General features: G+C 40.0%; 1 protein-coding gene across 1 annotated transcript in view; it reads right to left on the bottom strand.

Moving 5' to 3' along the window:
• VEPH1 (ventricular zone expressed PH domain containing 1) overlaps positions 1–25,341 on the bottom strand; it is a 158,100-nt gene that overhangs the window by 79,728 nt on the left and 53,031 nt on the right. Inside the window, exon 6 of the mRNA XM_087817922.1 lies at positions 1,319–1,539. Within this exon, the coding sequence (XP_087674048.1) occupies positions 1,319–1,539 (221 nt within the window). The remainder of the gene's footprint in view (positions 1–1,318; positions 1,540–25,341) is intronic.

Genomic DNA, 25,341 nt, shown 5'->3' with positions numbered 1-25,341 from the left:
GATGCTGGTAAATATGCTATCATGCACAGGACAGCTTCACAACCAAGAATTATCTAGCCCCAATTTTAACAGTACCAGAGTTAGAAACCCTGGTATATAGGCATCTATATGTTGAACCAGGTAACAACAGGTCTTTATATGCTCAAACAAAACTATGGTGTTGACAGAAAGGGGCACTTGCATTTGTCTTCCTCGGATCAGCAGTTATTGTTGACTTTGATGATCATATTGGCCAGATAATATTCTCTGTTGAACAGTGGGCAAAGAGAACCTTCTGGGTTGGCTCCCCTCTTGCTACCTCTTTTCTTGGTTATCAGCATCATCTTCCACGTGTATCTTCCACTCAAGCTAGAGTGTATTTCATCCACTCTTCTCTCCTTCTCCTCACCATACTTCCTATTAGTGATCAATTCCTCATAATCCTGAGCTCTCTCTTTATAATGATCTGCCCTGACTTCTTAAGTTCCCCACCACAGACCACAATTGAAGGAGGCTATTGTCAAGGTTCCAGCACTAACATGCTGGCCACTCTCTCTCTCGTCAGTCTTCTGCTCCTGCCAAATCCATTCAGTGCCCCACAATGCTAGCCACTTCCTCATTCATCTAGTCCTTTGGTGAGAAAATATTTATTGAGTGCCTACTATCTGGTAATTACGAGGCTAGGAGCTGCGATCATTCCCTGGATTAAAATCTTCCCAAATTTCCATGTTGCTTACAGGACAAACCCCTTGCTTCCTTACACAGTGTGTAAGACCTCTGATAATATGACTCTGATCTAACTTTTCAGCTTACTGATGACCTTGAACCTGCCACATTGAACCAACTGCTTTTCCTTAGTTCAGGGCATACATTCTTAAGCTCTTTTACCCTGACATGTGAGGAGTGTCCTTTCTACTCTTATCTGGGGTACTCTCATTCATCCTCTGCAAGTTACTCTAGTACCTAAACAGATGTTTGACACATGGATGCTACTCAATAAATATGGAATGAACTTAAATTTCACCTTCTCTGTAAAGTACTCTTTACTTGCCCGGCTGTTGGTCAGTGTATCTCTCATGCTCCATAGCTCATTGTATGCATTTCGATTAAAACCCAGCAACATACTCTGACTGTGAACCCCTTGAAGGATGGTGTTTGAGAGTACCCCATATTTAGAAAATGTCCTGGCAAGTGTCATAATTAGAAGTTACTCTAGGTTGAGATAGTGGGTTTGGCTTTCTTTGGGAAGTTTAATGTCTACAAAAGAAAGTGTAGCTGTCTGTGCTCTGCCTCCATGGGTTTACGATAGATATCTGAGTTCACAGTAATTCTTGCTCACCTGTCACTTCTGGGCTTGGTGGTTTCCAGTTGTCGGGTAAGGAGCTTGGCAATGGCAGTGAAGCTGTTGCTCATGCGGAAGATGTCTCTGCTCTGAGGGCCCAGGATGCAGGGGAATGTGTCTGTGATGCTCTTAATTTCCAGCAGAACAATATGGTGAAAGGAGTGCTCCATGTTGGCCAGCTGACTCACCAGGAATGGCAGGCAGCTCCTGGCTCTCTCCTGCCAAGAACAGTGAAGAACATATAAGAGTGTTGGTGGGACTGTAAACTAGGGCAAACACTATGAAAAATAGTGTGGATGTTCAAGAAATTAAAAATAGAACTTCCATATGATCTAGCAATCTTACTTCTGCGAATATACAGCCAAATGAAATCATTATCTTGAAGAGACAGCTGCACTCCCACATTCAGTGCAGCATTATTCACAGTATCTAAGACATGTAAACAAGTGTCCACTGATAAGTGAATGGTTAAAGAAAATATAACACACACACACACATATATATGCATGCATATGCGATGGAATATTATTCAGCTATAAAAAAAGAAAATCCTGCCATTTGCATTAACATAGATGAACCTGGAGGTCGTTATGCTAAGTGAAATAAGATAGACAATAAAAGACAAATATTGCATGGTATCACTTATACGTATGATCTGAAACAAAACACTCATATAAACTGAGACTAGAAAGGGGTTGCTAGGGACTGGGGATGGGAGAAATAAAAGTGTATAAACATTTAGTTATAAGATGATAAGGTCTGAGAACCTAATGGACAGCATGGTGACTATAGTTGATAACATTGTCTTGTGTAACTGAAGTCAGTTAAAATATGCGATAGATGAGAGATCCAAGACGGTGGAGGACTGAGTGGAAGCTACTCTCCAAGGACCAAACTGGAATTACAACTACAGTAGAGAAAAATATCCTGAAAACCAACTGAAGATGAGCTGGGGAGCACCCTCATAACCAAGGAGGAAAAGCGGAGACTGCACAGAGACTAGGAGGAAGTACGGACGCGAGAGGGCTGGCTGGGCTCCCACAGGCTGCAGCTGAAGGTCCCGAGGGAGATCTCAGCTGGGGGGGTGGGGGGTGTCCCACTGAGGACTCTGGGGACTAAACTAAAGGCTGGGCTGCCCAGCCCAGAACACCAGACCTGAGAAAGGTGCCCACATAACATCTGGCTCTGAAAAGCAGCCAGGTTTCTGTCTGCCAGGGAGAGATAGCTCAAAATGCAGGCACCCTCTTAAAGAGCCAACACACAATGTTTCATGTTCAGCCACTCACCTTGGGCACCAGTGGAGAGGGAGTGGAGTGGACTGGAGCTGTGTGGGTAGAGTCTGGGTTGTGGGCTATGGAGAGTGAGATCAGGGGATGCACATCTGGATTCCTGTGCTGAGTCATTCCCTGGACTGTGAAGGACATCTTTCTTGGGCTGCAAATTTTGGGCTTTTGCCTGAGGGGGAAGCAATTGCCCCACCCTCTCCCCCTTTCCAGAGGAGTTTCTGCAGCCTGAGGCTTGTTAAGAGACTGATAACCAGATGCCCCACCCTGTGGAGCTTTTACTATGTGAGGCTCATTAAGAGAATCAGATTAATCAGTCCACAGGCAGAGGGAGGCCTCAGGGTGCTTTGAATCTTTGCCTGATCTGCTTCTGGACCTGGGCCTTAGAAAAGCAGACTTTGGTTTGCATATGCATCCTGTCCAAACCCACCCAGCCCCAGCAGTGGAGACCTCAGGCCTAGGGTTCTTGATAGCTCTAAACAGGGTACTCAGGGCCAGTGAAACTGCATCTGACATTGGCCTGTACCAGAAACCCTCCAAAAAGACTGAGAGTCCTAGCAGGTCTCCTAACACTTAAAAACAAACCCAAAAAAGTAGACAAAATGGGGAAACCATAAAACAAGCCCCAAATGAAAGAACAAGGTAAGTCTTCAGAAAAAGAGCTCAATGAAATGAAGATAAACAATCTCTCAGATATAAGTTCAGAATACTGATTGTAAGGATGCTCAACAGCATGAAAAAAGATATGGAAATTATGAAGGAAATTAAGACTGACATAGCAGAAATAAAGAATACAGTGGAAGAAATAAACAGTAGATTAGAAGAAGCTGAAGATCCAATCAGCCAATTAGAAGACAGGGTAGGAAACACTCAATCAGAGACCCAAAAAGAAAAAACAATTAAAAAACAGGAGGACAGTCTAAGGGAGCTGTGGGACAGCATGAAATGTAACTATATTTATATTATAGGAGTACCAGAGGAGGTCTAAAATAAGCAGGACTTAGAGAACCTGTTTGATGAAATAATGGCAGAAAACTTCCCTAACCTGGTCAAGGAAAAGGCCACACAAGTTCAGGAGGCACAGAGAGTCGCAAGAGGAAGAATCCAAAGAGGCCCATGCCATGACACATCATAATTAAAAATGCCAAGAATTCAAGACAAAGGGAGAATCTTAAAGGAAGCTAGAGAATAGCAATCTGTTACCTACAAAGGAGCCCCCATAAGGCTGTCATCTGACTTCTTATCAGAAACTCTAAGGCCAGAAGGGAATGGCATGAAGTATTCAAGGTAATGCAAAGCAAGGATCTGAAACCAAGACGACTCTATCCAGCAAGGCTATCATTCAAGAGAGATGGTGAAGTAAAGAGCTTCCCAGACAAAAAAAGGCTAAAAGACTTTATCACTACAAAACCAGCATTACAGGAAATGTTAAAGGGACAGCTATAATTAGAAGTAGAAATAAAGAGAATGAGAAACATGGGCATAAAGAAACAAAATGGCAGTAGATAAGTATCTTTCAATAATAACCTTAAATGTAAATGGATTAAATGAATGCCCCAATAAAAAGATATAGGGTGGCTGAATGGATAAGAAAACATGACCCAAATAGATGCTGTCTACAAGAGACCCACCTCAGAACAAAAGACTCACACAGGACGGGAGTGAAGGGATGGGAAAAATTTTCCATGCAAATGGAAATGAAAAAAAAAAAGCTGGGGTAGCAATACTCACATCAGACAAAATAGGCTTCAAAATGAGACCATAACAAGAGACAAGAAAGGTCATTACATAATACTAAAGGGATCAATCCAACAAGAGGATATAACCCTGCCCAGCCAGGCGTGGCTCAGCGGTTGAGCTTCGACCTAGGATCCAGGCGATCGGGGTTCGATTCCTGGTCAGGGCACATGCCCGGGTTGTGGGCTCGGTCAATGGCTCTCTCATCATTGATGTTTCTATCTCTCTCTCTCCCTCTCCTTTCCTCTCTCTGAAATCAATAAAGATATATTTAAAAAAAAAAGAGAGGATATAACCCTGATAAACATATATGCACTCAATATAGGAGCACCTAAATTTATAAAAATACTTCTAGAGGACTTTAAGGGAGAGATCCACAGCAAGACAGTCATACTAGGGGACTTTAATACCCCACTGACTTCACTGGATATGTCTCCAGACAAAAAAATCAACAAAGAAACAGTGACCCTAAATGACACACTAGCTCAGATGGATTTAATTGACATTTACAGAACATTCTATGCCAAAGCTGCAGAATATACATTCTTCTTAAGTGTACACGGGACATTCTCAAAGATGGACATGTTAGGACACAAAACAAATCTCTACAATTTCAAGCAGACTGAAATCATATCAAGCGTCTTCTCAGACCACCGTGGCATGAAATTAGAAATCAACTACAATAAGAACACTAAAATACATTTAAGCACATGGAGGCTGAAAAGCATGCTTTTAAACAATGAATGAGTTGCCAAAGAGATCAAGAAAGAAATCAAAAACATCCTGGAAACAAATGAAAATGAACACACAACAACTCCAAATTTATGGGACACAATAAAACCCGTCCCGAGGGGGAAATTCATAGCACTACAAGCCTACCTCAAAAAACAAAAAACTTCTAATAGACTCTCTAACCCTACAACTTAAAAACTTAGAAAGAGAACAAAGAAAAGCCCAGAGTAAGTAGAAGGAAAGAAATAATAAAAATCAGAGCGGAAATAAATGACATAGAGACTAAAGAAACAATACAAAAGATCAATGAAACCAAGAGCTAGTTCTTTGAAAAGATAAACAAGATTCGTGAACCTTTAGCCAGACTGATCAAGAAACAAAGAGAGGACCCAAATAAAATCAGAAATGAAAGAGGTGAAATAGCAACTGACTCAACAGAAATACAAAGGAGTGTAAGAAAATAGCATGAACAACTATATGCCATCAAGCTGAACAACCTGGATGAAATGGATAAATTCCTAGAAAAATACAACCTTCCAAAACGCAATTAGGAAGAGTCAGAAAGCCTAAATAGGTTGATAACTGCTGATGAAGTTGAATCAATAACCAAAGGGCTCCCAGCACACAAAAGCCCTGGCCAGGATGGCTTCACAGGGGAGTTTTACCAAACATTCAAAGAAGAATTAACACCTATTCTCCTCAAACTATTTCAAAAAATCCAAGAGGAAGGAACACTTCCAAATTCTTTTTATGCGGCCAGCATTAGCCTAACTCCAAAACCAGATAAAGACACTGCAAAGAAAGAGAATTACAGGCCAATATCCCTGATGAACATAGATGCTAAAATCCTCAACAAAATATTAGCACATTGGATCCAGCAATATATTAAAAAGATCATACACCATGACCAAGTGGGATTTATTCCAGGGATGCAAGGCTGGTACAATATTCGCAAATCAATAAACGTGATACATCACATAAACAAACTGAAAGACAAAAATCACATGATCATATCAATAGATGCAGAAAAAGCATTTGACAAAATCCAACACCCATTTTTGATAAAAATTCTCAGCAAAGTGGGAATAGAGAGATCATACCTCAACACAATAAAGGTCATATATGACAAAGCTACAGCCAACATCATTCTCAATGGACAAAAACTAAAACCATTTCCCCTAAGAACAGTAACAAGACAGGGGTGTTCACTTTCACCATTCTTATTCAACATAGTACTAGAAGTCCTAGCCACAGCAATCAGACAAGAAGATAACATAAAAGGCATCCAAATTGGAAAGGAGGAAACAAAACTGTCATTATTTGCAGATGACATAATATTGCACATAGAGAATCCTAAAGACTCCACCAAAAAATTACTAGATTTAAGAAATGAATTCAGCAAGGTAGCAGGATACAAAATCAATACCCAGAAATCAATGGCATTTTTATACACCAATAATGAACTCTCAGAAAGAAAAACTAAAAAAAAAAAAAATCCCATTTACTACTGCAACTAAAAAAATAAGATACCTAGGAATAAACTTAACCAAAGATGTAAAAGACCTTTACTTGGAAAACTACAGGACACTGAAAAAAGAAATAGAGAAAGACATAAACAAATGGAAAAATATACCATGTTCATGGATTGGAAGAATTAACATCATTAAAATGTCCATATTACCCAAAGCAATCTATAAATTCAATGCAATCTCTATTAAAATACCAACAGCATATTTCACAGATCTAGAACAAACACTTCAAAAATTTATATGGAACCATAAAACACCCCGAATAGCCATGGCAATCTTGAGAAAGAACAAAGTTGGAGGAATCACACTACCAGGTATCAAGTTATACTACAAAGCCACTGGAATCAAACATCCTGGTACTGGCACAAGAACAGATATATAGATCAGTGGAACAGAACAGAGAACCCAGAAATTGACCCAGGCCATTATTCTCAATTAATATTTGACAAAGGAGGCAAGAACATACACTGGAGTAAAGATAGTCTCTTCAATAAATGGTGTTGAGAAAATTGGACAGATACATGCAACAAAAAAAATGAAACTAGACCACCAACTTACACTGTACACAAAAGTAAATTCAAAATGGATAAAAGACTTAAATGTAAGACATAAGACCATAAAAATCCTAGAGGAAAACATAGGCAGCAAAATCTCAGACATCTCTCATAGCAATACGTTTGCTGATACATCTCCTAGGGCAAGAGAAACTAAGGAGAAAATAAACAAATGGGACTGCATCAAAATCTGCACAGCAAAAGAAACCATCAACAAAACGAAAAGGGAGCTCACTGTACGGGAGAACATATTTGCCAATGATACATCGAATAAAGGGTTAATATCCAAAATATACAAGGAACTCATACAACTTAACAAAAGGAAGACAATTCAATTAAAAAAATGGGCAAAGGACCTAAATAGACACTTCTCCAAAGAGGACATACAAATGGCTGAGACATACGAAAAAATGCTCAACGTCACTAATCATCAGAGAGATGCAAATTAAAACCACAATAAGGTATCATTTCATACCTTTCAGAATGGCTACCATCAACAAATCAATGAACTACAAGTGCTGGTGAGGGTGTGGAGAAAAGGGCGCCCTAGTACACTGCTGATGGGAATGGAGACTGGTGCAGCCACTATGGAAAGCAGTATAGAGTTTCCTCAAAAGATTAAAAATTGACCTGCCATTTGACCCAGTATCCCACTTCTAGGAATATATCCTAAGGAACCTGAAACACCAGTCACAAAGAACTTATGCACCCCTATGTTTGTGGCAGCGCAATTTACAATAGGTAAGATCTGGAAACAGTACAGGTGCCCATCAGTAGATGAGTGGATAAAAAAGTTGTGGCACATTTACACCGTGGAATATTATGCAGCCATTAAAAAGAAGGATCTTTTATCCTTTGGCACACCATGGAGGGAACTAGAAAGTATTATGTTAAGTGAAATAAGCCAGTCAGAGAAAGACAAGTACCACATGATCTCACTTATACGTGGAATATAATAAACAAAATAAACTGAAGAACAAAGTGGATCCAGAGACATAGAAGCATGGAACAGACTGAGGGATCTCAGAGGGAAGGCAGGGAGCAGGGACTGGGTGGGGAGAGATTAATCAAATAACTTATATATTTATAAGCATGACCCACGGACACAGACATTGGTATGGGGAAAGCCTGGGGGTGGGAATGGATGTGGGATGGAGGGGATCAATGGGGATAAAAAGAGGACATTTTCCTGGCTGGGCATGGCCCAGTGGTTGAGTGTTGACCTAGGATCCAGGCGATCAGGGTTCCATTCCTGGTCAGGGCACGTGCCCAGGTTGCAGGTTTGATCCCCAGTTGTGGGTGTGTAGGAGGCAACTGATCAATGACTCTCTCATCATTGATGTTTCTGTCTCTCTCTCTCTCCCTCTCCTTTTCTCTCTCTGAAATCAATAAATATATATATATATTTTAAAAAAGGGGACATCTGTAATATTTTCAACAATAAAAAAATAAATAAATAAAATATGGAATGAATGTGTTAACTCAATGGGGGAATCTTTTCACAATGTATATCAAATCATCACATTGTACACTTGAAATATCCTATAATTTATTTATTTTAATTTTTAATTTTCCCCCCAAATATATCTTTATTGATTTCAGAGAGAGGGGGAGAGAGATAGAAACATCAATGATGAGAGAGTCTTTGATCGGCTGCCTCCTGCAAGCCCCCGCCTAGCGATCGAGCCCGAAACCCCGGCATGTGCCCTGATAGGGAATCAAACCCACAATCTCCTAGATCCTAGGTCGATGCTCAACTGCTGAACCACGCCTGGCTGGGCTAAATATCCTATAATTTAACTTGTAAATTATACCTCAGCAAATCTGGAGGGGAAAAGGACAATGAAGAACAAAGGTCTATGTTTTAAAAGAAAACCAGAGTCCCATGACCTGCAGATGACAGTTCTACGGGAGTTTACTTAGAGAGCTGGCTGAAGCTAAACAGTGCTTCATTCATAGTGCCTCTGAATCAGCTTCTTTGAGGTGTTTTTCCCCCCGTGATTTCCAGGAAAACCTTTTTAAAGTAAAACTTTTTTCCTGTGACTCCTTTCTTATAAATATATAAGTAGTCTCATTAACTTATTTTGCCAGGTCCTAATCTTTTAACCTCCATTAATAATCTGACCCCACACATCTACCCTTCCCAACTTTGTGTCCTTCTCTGGCCAGTCCCCAAGCCTGTGACTCACTATCTCTACCTTGGCAGGAGAGGCCTGGTCAATGGCACCCTCAATCCATCCATCTGTCAGATGATGGCACCTATCAAGCAGGTATCCAAAGTTTACCTCCTCTCCACAGGACATGCTCACTCATTTGTTTACTTTGGGCATCTTTCAATATTGTCCATAGCTTATGTGCTAGACTCTAGATGACAAAGGTGAATGAGAATTGGTCTCTGCCTTTAAGGGACCTGCAATCCCCCTTTCATTTATAATTCTCTAGTGTGTTACATATACCAGTCAAGTGTCCTAAAGATGCTACTTCTCATACATCAGTCATCTGCCTGGCACAGAATTGAGTCTATAGTCTCTACCCAGTGAGTACGTCTCGGTTCATTGATTTAAGCAATCTTACATGCCAAAATATGGCCTGACAAATAAAATATATAGTTGCAAAGGAACCTGTGCTTTACAAGAAATGCTTATTACAGAACAGATTTAAGTAGTGAAGTTCCCTACTCTTTAATACTTAACTTGATTTTCAAAGATTCCATGCACAATTCCACTGGAACACATCTCTTGGGGAAGTAGAATACACAGCCTGACAGCTAATTAAAGAGATATTTATTCATTAATATATTATAACAGTAAAAGTCGTCCTGGTCGATATAGGGAGGTCAGAAGATGTAAGAACTGGGACACGGGAGATGTGACATTTTACTACTGAGAATGTAATTTCAAAATTCAAGTGACTTCCTCAGCTTGATTCAGACTTTTCTTTAGCAATTTTTTTACACCATGTCACAAGCATTTCATTTCTTATCTAAGTGTCCCTATGGTTTCATTAAGGTTTTTTTCTTACCCTGGACAGTTGGCTTAGTTGGCTGGAGCATCATCCTGTACACCAAAAGGTCACAGGGTTGATTCCAGGTCAGGGCACATACCTAGGCTGTGGGTTTGATCCCTGGTCAGGCTGTGTACAGGAGGCAACCGATTGATGTTTCTCTCTCACATCAATGTTTTTCTCTCTCTCTCTCTCTCCCTCTCCCCCCCCTTCCTCTCTAAACATATTCTCAGGTAAGAATAATAAAAAAAAAAAAATTCTTCTTGTTATAAAAATTAGCAAGCCCTTTCTTTAGAGCATTCATCTGCCTAAAGGTGATGAAGGCTGTGTGGGTATTTGCTGAAACCAACATAATTCTGGATGATCTTCTGGCAGCCAAGTTGAGCTGAAGGGTAAATTAATCACAGTGCAGGAACAAGAAAAATCATGGCTCTGGAACTAACATATGAAGCCAAGCCAACCTCACATGGTTTGTTCTGAAAGTTGGAACGCGTCCATGTATCTCTCAGGGGTAACAGATATAATTTGGGATTAGAAAGTGTGATGTTAGGGTAAGAAGGGGGTTAGGAGATTCTGATTTCTTTCTTGGCTCCATGATATTTTGTTTCTGGAGCCAGTGACTGCGTTTTTCCTGCTTTCAGTCACACCACTGTGGGGACAGGGTCAGCAGCACCTGCACATCTTAATTGCAGGCCTGACTTCATCCCTTCTGACATAAATTGATTTTTTATTATTATTAAAATAATAATAGCTGACCTGCAGAGAGCAATTAATCTAGGTGACAAGTCTATTCTACATGTTTTTTTAAATGCACTTTTTCATATACTTCTCCCAATAATACTATGAGGTAAGTCCTTGTGCCATTTCACAAGGGGGAAACTGAGGCACAGATAGAAGACTAACTTGCTCAAGGTCACATTGCCCTCTCTGTCTTTACAGCTGGGTCCTCACTGGCTTACCCCAACCCCTCCTGTCAAAAATCCCAAACCCACCCATGCACATATTTTTCTATTCCTTTTTACTATATCTTGTTCACCAGTTTTGTGGTCCTTTCACTTAATTATTTTTGAATTAGTGATATAAACATTATAAATACTCTGTAAATACAAAACAGACCATCAGTTCTCAAACTATTTGGTCAAAGGACCCCTTTACTCTCTTAAAAATCACAGGAGATCTCAAAGAGCTTTTTAAAAATCTGAATTATACTATTGATATTCACCATATAATAAGTTAAAACTGAGAAATTAAAAAATATATCTGGAGACATTTTCAGTTGTTGCAGCTGAGGAAAGGGAGGAAGGGCTGGTAGTAGGTATCTAGTGGGTAGAGGCCAGAGATGCTGCTAAACATCCCCCCACAACCAAGGCAGAGAAACTCTAAGTTAAGTGAAACTGGCTTTTCCCTTTTTCCTGTGAGTACATGGTGATGAAGAATACAGATATGAGTACATTCTGGTGCCACTGCCTTGATTTGTGCTAAGGCACTAGCAGTTTTACCATCATTCCTTTTGTCCTTTCACTGCAAATATTAACACAGTGAAAAAGGCCAATGATGTATGAGTATTATTGTGAAAATAGCTTTGACCTCACAGGTCCCCTGAAGGGACCTCAGGGGTTCATGAACCACACTGAGAATTGATGAACTAAAATCAAGGATCTGCAAACATTATCTGTAAAGGACCAGAGAGTGAGTATTTTTGGCTTGGTGGGTTATATGGTTTTGTTGTGGTAAAACAGCTCCAGATAAGCCAATAAATGGGTGTGGTTGGATTTGGCCCACAGGCATTAATTTGCTGACCCCTGAACTAGATTATATGCTTGCAAAATTGCCTAGGCCATTCCATTCATTTTTATTGGTTTATTTGTTTTGTTTTTAAAATACTGCTACTCATATCATAAAGCTCCTTTGTTATTCTTTGTTAGGATAACAGAATGTAACTCAGAAAGTGGCCAGAAATGAAAGGGTAGGTGCCTAGTCACGATGACAATAATTTCCCTTAATTAAGGCAGGTACTTGGCAAATGCTACCTTACTTAATCCTCACTACAACCTTGTAAAATGAGTATCAGGATGAGTACGGAAGTCAAGAGGGCCAATCACTTGACCAAGGTCATACAGGTGATAGAGCCATAGAGACAGAGCAAGACTGAATCAAGATCGGCCTGATTACAGAGCCTGAATGCTTCCACTTGGCCTGGGCTGAAAAAGACCGTTTAGTGCAGCCTTCCTCTCTCTTGCACCTACAGCAGCATCACCAAGTGACTAGTGTTCTCTGCTGAACTTCCCCGAAATCTTCCTGAACACTGTTCTTGTGAGTGGTTCTCAGGGAATGGTTCTCCCTGGCTGCACATTAAAATCACTTAGGAAAGTTTTAGAATAATTCCAATGTCTGCTAACCTTCCCTCCCCAATGTTAATGAATTGGGTATGCTCCAGGCATGGGAATTTTTTAAACCTCTCAGATAATTTTAATGTGAAGTTCCAAATCTCTAAAATGTTGAGAATTTGATGATTTAGGAAATGTACATTTGGCCCTAACATCCATACTTTTTTCTCTTCTATCCTTTATCAATTTACAAACCAGTAATAGAAAATAATATATTTAGCTGTCTGCATGACAATATTTTATTCAGCATTTGTTAGTCTTGCTTTTTTATTATTATTAATTGCCTTTTAATTTTATAATGACAAAATCATTATATTTCTTCACAGCTCAACTCTTTCAGGTCTTCCCACACCTGAGACACCTATGAGGGCCATTACAAATGTAAATCAAATGAGTTTATCCTCAGTGTTTTCTCAAGGAAGCTTTGCCAGGGAGATGCAGGCTTCCTTGGGAGTCCTCAGAAGCCTGTGTGGGGCCAGTGGTGCTTACCTACTTGGGGGTGTACTTATTCCATAAGTCTCTTTCTTTTTTTAAATATATCATTTTGATTTCAGAAAGAGGAAGGGAGAGGGAGAGAGAGAGAGAGAAACATCAATGATGAGAGAGTCGTCATTGATCAGCTGCCTCCTGCATGCCCCCCACTGGGGATCGAACCTGCAACCCGGGCATGTGCCCTGACTGGGAATTGAACCTCGATCTTCTGGACCCTAGGTTGATGCTCAACTGCTGAGCCATGCCTGACCAGGCATGAGTCTCTTTCTTAATGGTGGTGGGATTACTAGCTCTAGAGGAAAGGTTGACAGGTTTGTATGGGTCTATCTCCCCACCCCAGTTCTTCAGCTTTGAGAAACTCTGGAGTAGGGAAACCAATTCTTTTCAATTTGTCCTGGAATTTTCCCAGTTTTACCACTGAAAGTTCCTCATCCCTTCAATCAAAGGCAAATTGAGACAGTCAGTCACCCTACTCTAGAATCTGGGTGGAGGTGGAAAATTATTTCACCTTAGATGACTCTGCTCAGTATACTCACATCACTGGAATATGATTATATATCATTCTCTCTCCCTCTCTCTCTCTCTCTCTCTCTCTCTCTCTCTCTCTCTTTCTGTGTGTGTGTGTACACACACAGTCAGTTGCCATTGTTCATGGCAGTTATGCTCTAAAATGTCACTTTGAACACTAAATTAGTGAATACTGAAGCATTGCTTCTAAGGGAAATACAGATTACATTCCTGCAAGCCTCTGGTCACACATTTTCATTAATACAAAGCTTTGTTTTATATGTGTTTCTATTTAAACACATCTTCATTAATATATGGTGTTAATTAATTAAAATTGAATTCAGAGCCAATAGCAATAACTCATGCATGAACAAAGCTTATATATTACACGAATTTTCTTCGTAAGGCACATCACAACCTTCTTGTACTTGAGAACACTAGAGAGCACTTCAACACTACGCTTGTGGGGCATTTTAAACAGTGAAATCACCCACAAAAAACACAAAAAAGAGAAAAATGTGGCACTAAATAGGCCCCCAAAAGAACAGACACTTGTTTACAGGAAGAGAGCTGAAACAAGGAGGCTGAGCATTGACTTGTTCGACCTCAGCTGGGACCCTGTGTGTCCGCCGACTCAAATTTTTCACTGCTCTGTGCCTGCCTGTGAATGACTCCAGAAGTGCCTCAGGTATTGACTTGGGGTCACAAACACATTTCAGCGAGTAGGTGAATTTGCAAATACAAAATCTGTGAGGTGGATAGAAAGACAGATAGATGGATGGACAGATAGATCAATCCATTGATCTTAGATGTCTGTGGCTCTCCTATAAAAGAAAAATACTTGCTTTTATCTTGGTTGGTCAGAGTTGAAAGACATTCCAAATGGGAAAGTCATATCTACAGAGTTGAAAGATGTTCTAAACTGTTAAGACATGACTTTCCACTAAGCCATTACTATCATATTGAGAATGTAAGTTCAGATTTTCCGAGGTCAGATGGAGTTTGGTTTGAGTTTAGGTCTCCAGCACATTTTCCAGTTGGTCTTTCCTTCTACTTTGCACCATGAGCAGATTCTCTTATTGCCTTTAAACTTTGATTTTCTTTCTTCAGCAAATTACTGTACAGTTGTCCCTTGGTATTTGAGGGCGATTGGTTCCAAGACCCCCTGCAGATACCACTTTAAACCATCTCTAGCTTACCTAATACAATGGAAATGCTATGTAAATAGCTGTTAGACTGTATTGTTTAGGGAATTATGAGAAGAGAAAAAATTCTGTACATGTTCAGCACAAACACAACCATAGCAGGCCTGACTACACAGTCCACACTGGCAACAATGGAACACTCTAATATTTTCGGTTTTTGGTTAGTTGAAGCTACACATGCTGAACCGACAGATACAAGGGGCTGATCATACATCCAAACCTATGTGAGCTCTAACAGTTTTTCATCCACATATTAATTCTTCTCCTTATGATACATTATTTTATATACATGACCCAACTCGGGTATGCAGATTGAAGACTGGCGACAGCCATTTGCTTTTTTCAGCTCAATTTTCTACAGCAGAATATGAAAAATGTGGGCAACATGAAATATTTTGAAACCCGTTCTTTCTTTGTTCTCCACATAAGACAAAAAAAAAGTTAGAATAATGCCCTTTTTCTTTATTAATGGGAGTTATTTGGTTTGGGACACTGAGTTAGGGAGCTCTCCCTGAATGAGAACTATAATTATGAGAAAGCCAAAGAGAAACTTATTTGCAAATCCTTTTAAAATAGGTCCCGATACGCTTGGCAAAACATTTATGAAGCAGTGTTGCTATTGGATATGTTGAAATCTGCTTCTTTTTGGAGCTACTTGTGACTAGATGTTTGTTACCATTTTTAAAGAACACCCCTAACGTCTTTTTCTCTTTCTCTACCAACCTTCACAATGCGGTTTCCATTAGAAACAGTTGTCTTCCAGGAGGGCAGACCTTCGGCTACTGGGGCCCTGCCTCCCCTGCTTTTCCTTGAACACTCCTAACATCTTTAAACCAATTCAAATGTCAGCTCCTCTGTGAAACCCTTCCTAACTCTCCCTGCCAAGGTTGGTTGCTCCGATCTCTGTGCTCTCAGACCTCTGATGCATCTTCATCACAGCTCTGACATCCCTGTCTGCAACTGATGTGTCGACTTGTCTCTCTTTCCCTGGCGCGCCCCTCAGAGGCTGGGCATGCCATGGTCATCTCCGTACCTTCGGCACTTACTGTGTTGCTTGGCATAGAGTAATGTTTATTGTTGAAAATCACTACCAACACCACTACTCCTGGACACAGCTCTGGAACCAGGAGGAGGGAAACCTAATACTTTTCAGTAATATAAGACTTTTTAATCTTCCTAACTCCTATTGGTAAATGGCTGTACTGATGGTTTATTTGCTATGATTGTATTTATGTAGTGGAACACTTGAAATGATTTCTGGCTCAGTGTTCTTATTAGCTGTATAATTTTGAGCATTTTATTTAGCCTCTCTGAGCCTCAGCATCTTCATCTGTAAACTGGAGCTAACAATTCAATTGCAGAATCTTCTGATTGCCTATCAACAGTCATACTTTACCCAATTACCTCCTCTCTTATGGGCAGAACAACCATCCTGTCATAAAGTGAAAGTGACAGCTATTCTATTTCTCAGCCTCATTTGTAACTAGGGGATGGGTATTTGAATTTATCCTTGGCATTTGGATCTGAGGTGATGTTTTCTGTGGTGAGAAACTGATGGGAAAGTTTTTCCTCCCAAATAAAGAGATACAGGGAAGGACACATGCTTTTCTTTAACCAGACACTGCTGTATCCACATCATATACTGCCTGGGTCTGTGGCACCTTCTTGCAAGCATGAGGGAGCATGCTTCTGGGGCCAAGTCAGTATATACCGAGAATGGTGGAGAGAGGATGGAAAGAGCCTTGTCATCAAGGGTCCTCAATGACACTGTAGAACTTTTAAATAACTTTGAACCCATCATGTCTTCCAGACTTCTTGTTATATGAAATAATAAATATTTTTATTACTGAAGACAGTTTCAGTTGAGTATGCTATTACCAAACTCATCTTAGCTGGCATAAATGCCTCATAATATTGTTCTGAGGAATAATGAAATAATACCTATAAAGGGCCTGGCATAGAATAAGTGATTTTTTAAAAATAATAGTGATCAATTGGTATTATAAGTATTATTTTGAATAAAATCTGATGAGACCAGAAATATCAATGAATTAAAAAATAAACCCCTTGATAGAGCCCCAGTGTTTATTATAAATATTGTTCTCAATGCCAGGCAAACTATTAGGCATAAAGTAAATGTTTAATGGCTTTGAGTTGTTTTTGACATTATGGAATATATGCTACATGTGGAAGGCTATATATAAATACATTTAAGTAATGAAATAGAACATTAGCAATACCATTGAAGGCATCTGTGTGCCCCTTCCCAGTGCTTCTCCCTTCCTTTCTACCCTCCCTGGAGGCTCCCTGATTCTTGTCCTGTTATACTGGAAGACTTTTGGTACCCATTCTGTTTTTCAGAGTTTGAGGCACTAACCTTTAAAATAAAATTTCAAACATTCTACTGACTGAAGAGTTTATAGTCACTTTTTTTAGAACATCCTAAATGGTAACTGAGTCAGAGTCATGGGAGACCTGCCTGCACTGCTTTCCGGCTGGGCTCAGCGGTCCATCCAAGCGATGCGTTAGATTTCTCCATCCCAGTCACTGCCCAGGGCTCCCTCCACTGCCCCCATCCTAGAGATTGATAGCTCTTTCTTCTAGCAAAAACCTAATTGTTCCACTGCCTAAAATCTCCCCTTGTGAAAAGGAGTGATTGTGTTTAGCTTTCCAGAGGCTTCCTTTACTGCAGGTAAATTAGAATTGGCAAATAAGAGACTAGCAAGGCAAATAAGACTATCAGCAGTCCAGATTATCAATAAATTTGAAAGAAGTTCTTTGGATAATATTCACAGAGAAAATCCCACCCTCAGAGAACAGAAATGTGACAATACCATGTAAATCCTCACAGCTGGGCCTCTTGTCTGAGCAGGTCCGTGGGATGTAGAGTGGTAGTCACAGGGTAGGCTCAGAACCTTCATAAATTTGAATCCTGGCACCGCAACTGGCCAGTGATGGGCTTTGGGCAAGTTACTTATCTCCATGCCTCAGTTTACAAAACAGGTTAATAGCAGTGCCTGCCTCATACAGTGGTTGTGAGGATTCAGTAGGTTAGAAACAAAACATTTAGAACAACGTCTGGCATGTGGGAATGCTAAATAAATGTTAGCTATTATTACTTGAGTGTCAAAAATATGAAATGCCAATGCAGACATATTTGAATTATCACAAAAACTGAAAATAGGCTGTCTCAGGAGCAATCTATTCCCTGAATTTTTTCCCAGTTAACATATTTTGTGAACCGGTAAAGGTTCAGAATTTCTAGCAGTGTCCAAAACCCCCAAACCAGCTCAGAATAAAGCAAATATGGACCAGTATTTTGGTAACCTGCCAGAAAGTTTACCTAGAAGTGAAATGTACTCATTTTACTGTGAAAGCCTGTTTCCTCTTTAAAAAATGGAACATTATTAAGTCAAAACGCTGTATAACTTAAGGCTTTTTTTAGTGACCTGAACCTAATATTAGCTTATTATCTATGGACAAGAGCTAGGTCTTTTTCTCTTTGCAATTATTTCCCAATCTTTTCTTGTGTCTGAAGTAAAAATATTCTTCTATTGTAACATTTTCAATCCTACAAAGAGTTATTGGAGTAGGCAAGGCAGCAGTGGTCAAGCTATCCAGTAATCTATAAATTCTAAAATAATTATACAGTTAATAAACCTTATTTAAAAATTACATGCACTTCTAGCTTTAAAATATTAGCATAAAAATATGTGCAAAACACTTGCACACTAGTATTAATTTATCATATCTAAAAGCTAAGATTTAATAGTTCTTTTAACAGAGCATTGAGAGGGCAAGCTCACTGAGATCCTTTTTTTGTGGAATAAAGTAGAGATAAACAAAAAAAATTGTTAAATTCTCTTAGGTAAACCTCCAATTTTGAGCTGATTTTTAAAATAGTATTCCAAAAACTCACATCTCTCAATTCTTTCTTTTATCCTTTGAACATGCCTCAATGTTTTAATTTATCAGCTCTGAGTAATTGATCATATTTTTCTTCCCACTGATAAATAAAAATGCTATTAGAATTTAAATGTATTTACATATTCTAAATGATTACTTAATCAATGTAAATGGAATAAGTTTCCATTCTTTCCTTATTATTTTTGATTCAGTTTGCATTATTTCAGGAACTCACAGTTTCTGTGGGCACATGGGAGAGTAATAAATCATGCTTAGTAGAATAATACTGTCTAGGCAAAACAATTTTAAAAATAAGTCCCAGTAATAAAAGTCAAGAAACAGCTGATGAAAACAGATGTATCCTTTGTTTTCAATGAGACTCAAATTCTGTAACATGGCAAAAATTAAGGATCAGTTGGATTCAGTTCAACTCTACGCCTTTGGCACAGAATGCTAAAATAAGCCCCACCCTTGTAAAAACAACAGGTATAATTTTTGTAATGATAAAGCAATAATGGCTTTCATTTAAATATGGAATTTACTATGTCTTCCTCAAAAAGATGTTTGAATGAAACTGACTTGGGATTTAAAATAGAAATCAGAGAATGTGAAAGGTAGCTTACCTTTCTGCCTTGCTATTTGAGACAATAATGAGGGCAGAAAACTGGACATGGTCTGCTGTCAAATAAAATTTTCCAATTTAAGATTATTTTCCCCCAAATAGCATTTAGTCAGGGGCACATTTATGTTGAAGACCCAAATCTCTCTCCATTTGTGCTGGGAGTTTATTTCCCAGCATCTTTTCTTTGCATTGACCCCCAAATACTTACAGACCTTAAAGCTTGTAGAAGTCCATCTAATTTGAACTTTGACCATAGTGTTGTTTTGTGGGTTGGTAAAAGATTTAGAGGCCCTATAGTTTGGATTTACTCTCTAAAAACTGGGGGCTTGGGAACTTAGCCTCTTAAAGGTAAATCTTTTGTGTGGGCTAAAGGGACCCAGAATGAATTATCCTGAGCCAGAATTTTTTCTCCCTCCACCATGGTCCCCTCATGTAAATGACCTCTCATTGATTATCCTGAACAATGGTTCCACTATTTCTTTTGCTTCAATTAAGCAAACTTTTGAAAGACCATTGAGGACGTTAGCATCGAAACATTTCTAGGGAGCTCAAAGAAGCAGCCCATCTTTAATTACACAATATCTGTTTAGCAAATGTGGTGTAACCACAGAATGATAGAAAAAGTAATCACAGAGCTTCTGGCCCAATCATGGAAATGGTTTTGAAGAAAGATGCTGATTATGGGTCCATAAAGAAAGAAAAGAAATAGGAAGAAAGAAAAGAGAAAGGAATAAAAAGAAATTGTGTTTGAACCTTTTGCCAGGAAAAAAACACACGTACTTTGTGCTCATTAACAATATGGTAAGACTTAACTCAGTCAAACTATACATCAACTACAATTGAACTTTCCATAATTTACTCATTACATTACATAATTTACTCATTTTATAATTAAATACAAGATGCCTATCTTTCTTTGCAACTAGTCATTTTCAAAAAAAGTAGGCAGATTTTTTTCATGGTAGCTGAGATTTAACTACCCAAATAAGTTGGACAGCAATATTTGAAAGGGTACTATTTCATTACTTTTAAGGGAGAATGAAAAGGAAAAATGAAGTTTGCAAAAGTATAAACCTTGCCTGAGAGTGGCAATTTCTTTAGCTAGGAGAGTTTGATATAGTGGTTTTTTGTTTTGTTTTTGTACCTTGCTCCAATGTTTCCTTTCTTCGTCTCTGGATTTTGCCTTGGGTTAATTTTGCCTTGGGTTAATTTTTTTTTTTTTTGTCATAGAGAACTGCCTTAACAGCTTGCTGGAAGTAAGTAGGGCATACATAAATAAGTAAATAAAAATATTCAAACAAATTGCCACTAATAGGGTGGGGTTTGAAAGTATGTCTGGCCAGGGTGTGCTCAAATGAAGAAGTCTGAAATATCCTAGCCTGGAGAAAACAATTATCTTCCAAATTCCTTTCCACTCACCTGTGAGCTCACTTTTATGTAAATAGTGGGAATAAAGTAAAACAGCCTTTTAGGATTTCTAGGTAGGGTTGAGTAGAATTCTTACATGAGCTCATGGTTTGTCTTAGTTCTTTCAGGCTATTATAACAAAATACCACATACCTGATGACTTATAAACAACAAACATTTACTTCTCACAGTTCTGGAGGTTGGGAAGTCCAAGATCATAGTGCTGGCAGATTTGGTGCTTGGATCCATGGAGGAAGGGAGCAAAGGAGCTTTCTTAGGACTCTGTTATAAGGGCACTAATCCCATTCAGAAGGGCTCCACTCTATTGAACTAATCAATTACCTCCCAAAGGCCCCACCACCTAATATCTCACCTAGAGGTTAACTTTCAACATATGGATGGGGCAGGGGGCACATTCACAACACAGCATAGTTTAATCTTGTCATTTCTCAATAGAATAACAGAGGAGTTGGGTCATTATATCTACTGTTCCCATTGTACTTACTGTACAGGTTAATAAAATCTATGCATCTTGACTTCAAGGCTATTGTCACTTTCTAAGGGAGGCTCTATTGTCCTTCCCTAATTTACTTTGTACCTACCAGTCATAAGGAGAAGGAGTTGGTAACCAAATAGTGCTTTAGGAATGTGGAGCTGTCACAGAGAAGAAGGACTCTGGGAAGTGTTTGTTTTGTTTTGTTTTGGGAGGGTAACTGTTTATTGAAAGACAATCTTGCTTTATCCAGTTCACTTACATGCAGGCAGTTGCTTTGGTTTGTCATAGGCAAAAAAAAATGCAGATGCTGGCAATTGGAAGTAGCAGACTTATATCAAGATTTAAATCTGGGGGGGGGGGAGGGGGCAGGGGGCAAAGACTTCAGCTGCCATCTTAAGAGAGCAGGATTTGAGCTGGAATTAGCAACTACTTCACCTTCTCAACCCCTGTGGTCAATGGCCAGTTGTCCTTTCTGGTGAACCCAGGATTCATTATTCACTTCTTGAGCTCAAGGTTAGAAGAGACTTTCTGTTTTTCTTGGGGCAAGCACAGGCCTACCCCTCACAGATCCTAGTGTGAGAAAGTCAGATTGTGCCCCTCTGAAGACAGGAAGATCAGATGGGTGGGGACCGGGCTGACCATTCTTGGCGTGAATCCTGAGGGGCAGCTGGCCGGGCAGAGGCTCCCTCTAGGCACTGCTGTGGTGTCACAGGGCTTGCCAAGCTGCCCGCTCACAGAGGACATGCGAGCCTTTATGGCTTTGTTCAGTTGGTCTGAATTAGTTGATAATTATAAGCCATTGTTAAGAATTGTTGCAACATGTAACTTCTGGAACCATTATTTACTACTCTAGGTTTACAACTACTTGGGGGGACTTTTTGTCCTTTTACCAGGCTCTTCAGTTTCTTAGGAACTGATGTACACAGTATTCACTTACTTGTCTGCACCATGAAGGGAAACAAAATACTGTTCCTAGGTCACTAGGCACCAGTACTGAACACATCTGGAGAGAGAAGGTAGGAGACAGGAACTGCCTGCTAATCAATGAGGAGTTCTCATAATCTAGCCCAGTCTACCTCCCAGCCTCATCGCTCCCCTTCTGCATTCGATGCTCCAGGCACCTGCAACTCTTCACTGAGTTTCCAGAAAGCTCCAGGCCTTTCCCCATCTTCTTGCCCTTGCTTCTGTGGACACCCTCTCCCTCCTCCCCTGACATAATCCCTCTATCCGACAAGCCCAGTTTCTAACAGATTCTCGAACTCCCCTACACAAGGTTATTTGCTTCCTTCTTGATCCAGTTCAGAAGTCAGGAGTAAGAGGCACCAAATTAAATTTGAATCATCTGCTTGTACATCTCCCTCTGATAGGGGCACTTATAACTTCCAAACATTGAGCACCTGAATAAATCTAAAATGCAATTACATTACTTATAAAATTGTAGAACACATATACTTATGTGAGCAGGGATTTAAGTTTTTTTTCCTTAAGTTTCTTTCTCCTAGGCCTTTGTCCCTGTACACTCCCCTTGATCCCGGATGAAGCAATTAAGGATTGCTGTGAATAATGGGTTAAAATATCACCCTATCGAGACACTGCCAGATGACCAAGAACAAAAGAAGGACCTCTGCGGACCTCCAGGCCTGCACATAGCTGCATTCCAGTCCCAGCCTCGGTTGGCCCCATATAACCCTATCCGGCAGGCCACTCCTTAAGACCGGTTTTGGATGCTGTATGCTCCCTGTCTTCTTGGTTGGCCGGCCTTCTCAATAAACGCCTTACATGGTTCAACTCTGCCTCCATTGAATTGGACACAGCGACAGGCAGCCCGAGCCCCACCTGGGTTTCCTGGTAACACCTCGACCCCATTCACTGCGAGTCCTCTAAGGCAAGGACCATGTCTTTCTCCTCTCTGTGTCCCCACCACCAGCACTGGGTCTGGCACCCAGAGACAATCAGTAGTTCAATCTTATGCCACTGAAGAAGGGAGGCTATGGAATATCAGCAGTTATTTGAAAGTATACTTTGTATATACTCAAAAATGTTTTCCTTTTTCTTTATACTGTGCAAGCTTATTATTAGCATTATTTATAATTAGCATGAAACCGTCTTATGATATAAAAAAAACAATAAAGCTAGTTTTATTTTGGGATAAAAAAAATCGTCCCTAATTGATGACAATTCTACAGCACTAAGCAGTAGCTGCCTGACACCAACCAAGGCTTGAGAAAACAAATCCCCAAAGTCACTGAGCCCACCAAAGTTTTAACTAACTTCATCACTTTTGGGGAAACTGTGGTTTTAAGTCACAGGTCCTTCCTCTTGTAGAATGGGCGCCAAATCCTTCAGTCTTGGTTTGCAAGTTAAAGGCCCAAATTGTCTATCCAGCTCCTATTTTGCAGGATGTTTTTCCACAGTCAGGATGAGCTGAGTAATATGGTTTTCGGTTTCCTTGTCATTCTTTTCCTTTTCCTCCCGAAAGTGTTTTTGTGGAGGGCCTGCCGGATGTCACAGAAACGCGACCTGGGCAAGATGTGTGTCACTTCTCTACTTGAAAAGTGTCCGTGACTCTGAGCCCAGAGAGGATGCAATGAACACGCACCAGCCAGTTAGGCAAACAAGGCAGAGGGTGCAGGATTTGACCCCCACCCTGGCGGCGGCTGCAGGCAGAGGGCACGCCGCAGGTGCGGGGTTGATCTCCAGCTAAGGGAAACAGAGGGCGCCGCATCCTTCCACGTGCCAGGAGACCATCTGTGAAGAGCATTTGAAAGCAGCTCTGTTTCCACCACATAGGCCTGCTGCCTTGTAGGTCTTGAATGTGGGGGAAACATGGCTACGGAGAAAATGCTACAAGCTGGTGTGCCTTCTATTGAGACTGGGTCCTAATGAAGATTTGACTATTAAACTAAAATTGTTTCAATTCGTCTGAGACTTAAGTAGATGGATAGAACACATGAATTCAATTCCACTTCACAAAAATTCAAAGCCATTTCTAAAGGAGTCCCTTTGCCACGTTGACCTGTGTTAGGAAAGAGGGCTATAATGACTCCAGTACCCAAACAAGTGGGCCAAGACCACTGGCACAGCTGAGAGAGTCTAATGAGCGAAGAAAATAATGAAAAAATAGCTTCTAGAATTGAAACATTCTATTTCAGTTCTCTATGGACAAGGAAAGTCTGTCTGGCCTACATTTAATTTAAACTACTTCAGATTTAGTTAATGAGAGTTTTTAAAAAATTGCTGCAAACTTATTTGAGCTGTTTTTATAGGTAGGGAGCTGGGGACCACCTGCCCTTTATGAAAAGCAATGTACTTCCAGTGCACCCAAGAAAACAACCTATTTTAAATTATAAACCTTTTTACAAAATGTGGCTTTATTATTGTTTGTGTTACTCTTAGTCCCTTTAGGAAAACTGCTCTGCAATGTATATAAAGCAGATATACATTCCACTCTGAGAAAAAAAGTCTACACATACTAGATATTTCCTAAAAAAGAGAAAGGATATAACCAGCTCTGCTCGACACCTTTAATGATACATGCGGTTACCTATTTTTTTTCTGTCTGGCTTATTTTGACCTGTCCTATGCATATCCATCTACTCAGCCTCTTTCCCTGGAGAAGCAGGGAAAAAACAAGCCATTGACCTGGTTGCTGTCTTCCCTAATTTGTCTGTTAGGCTTAAGTTTCAGTCTGTATCCAAATACATGCAATGAGAAAGCCCTGGGCAACACTGAGAAAGGAAGTAATAAAGTGAAGTGCTGACAATTACTGAATGTTTACCACTTGCCAGACACTCTTCTACATGGTTTAACTCATTAAATGCTCACAACAAACCTATGAGGTGACTAATATTGCTATTCCCAATTTATAGATGAGGAAACCGAGCGAAGAAAAGTGATGGAACTTGCCCAAGGTCACACAGCTGGTAAGTGGCTGAATCAGGATTCAAACCAAGGCAGCGTGGCTCTTGAGCCCATCCTCTTAGTCACTATGTTGTACTGTATGGAAATCCCTACGATAAGTGAGGTCATTCATGCAATGGACTCTTACACAGGCATATCCTAGGTGCTGATCACTGCTTGGTCTATAGCGATAAATGTTCCTTCTTGGAACTGCACTCCCACCAGTTTGCTGCCTGCTGGGGGCTCATACATGAAAACCT

This window comes from Miniopterus natalensis, chromosome 6 (genome assembly GCF_054644295.1).
Source record: "Miniopterus natalensis isolate mMinNat1 chromosome 6, mMinNat1.hap1, whole genome shotgun sequence".
Lineage (NCBI taxonomy): Eukaryota > Metazoa > Chordata > Mammalia > Chiroptera > Miniopteridae > Miniopterus > Miniopterus natalensis.
The sequence above is the reverse complement of the archived record's forward strand: the minus strand, read 5'-3'. Positions and strand labels throughout refer to the sequence as shown.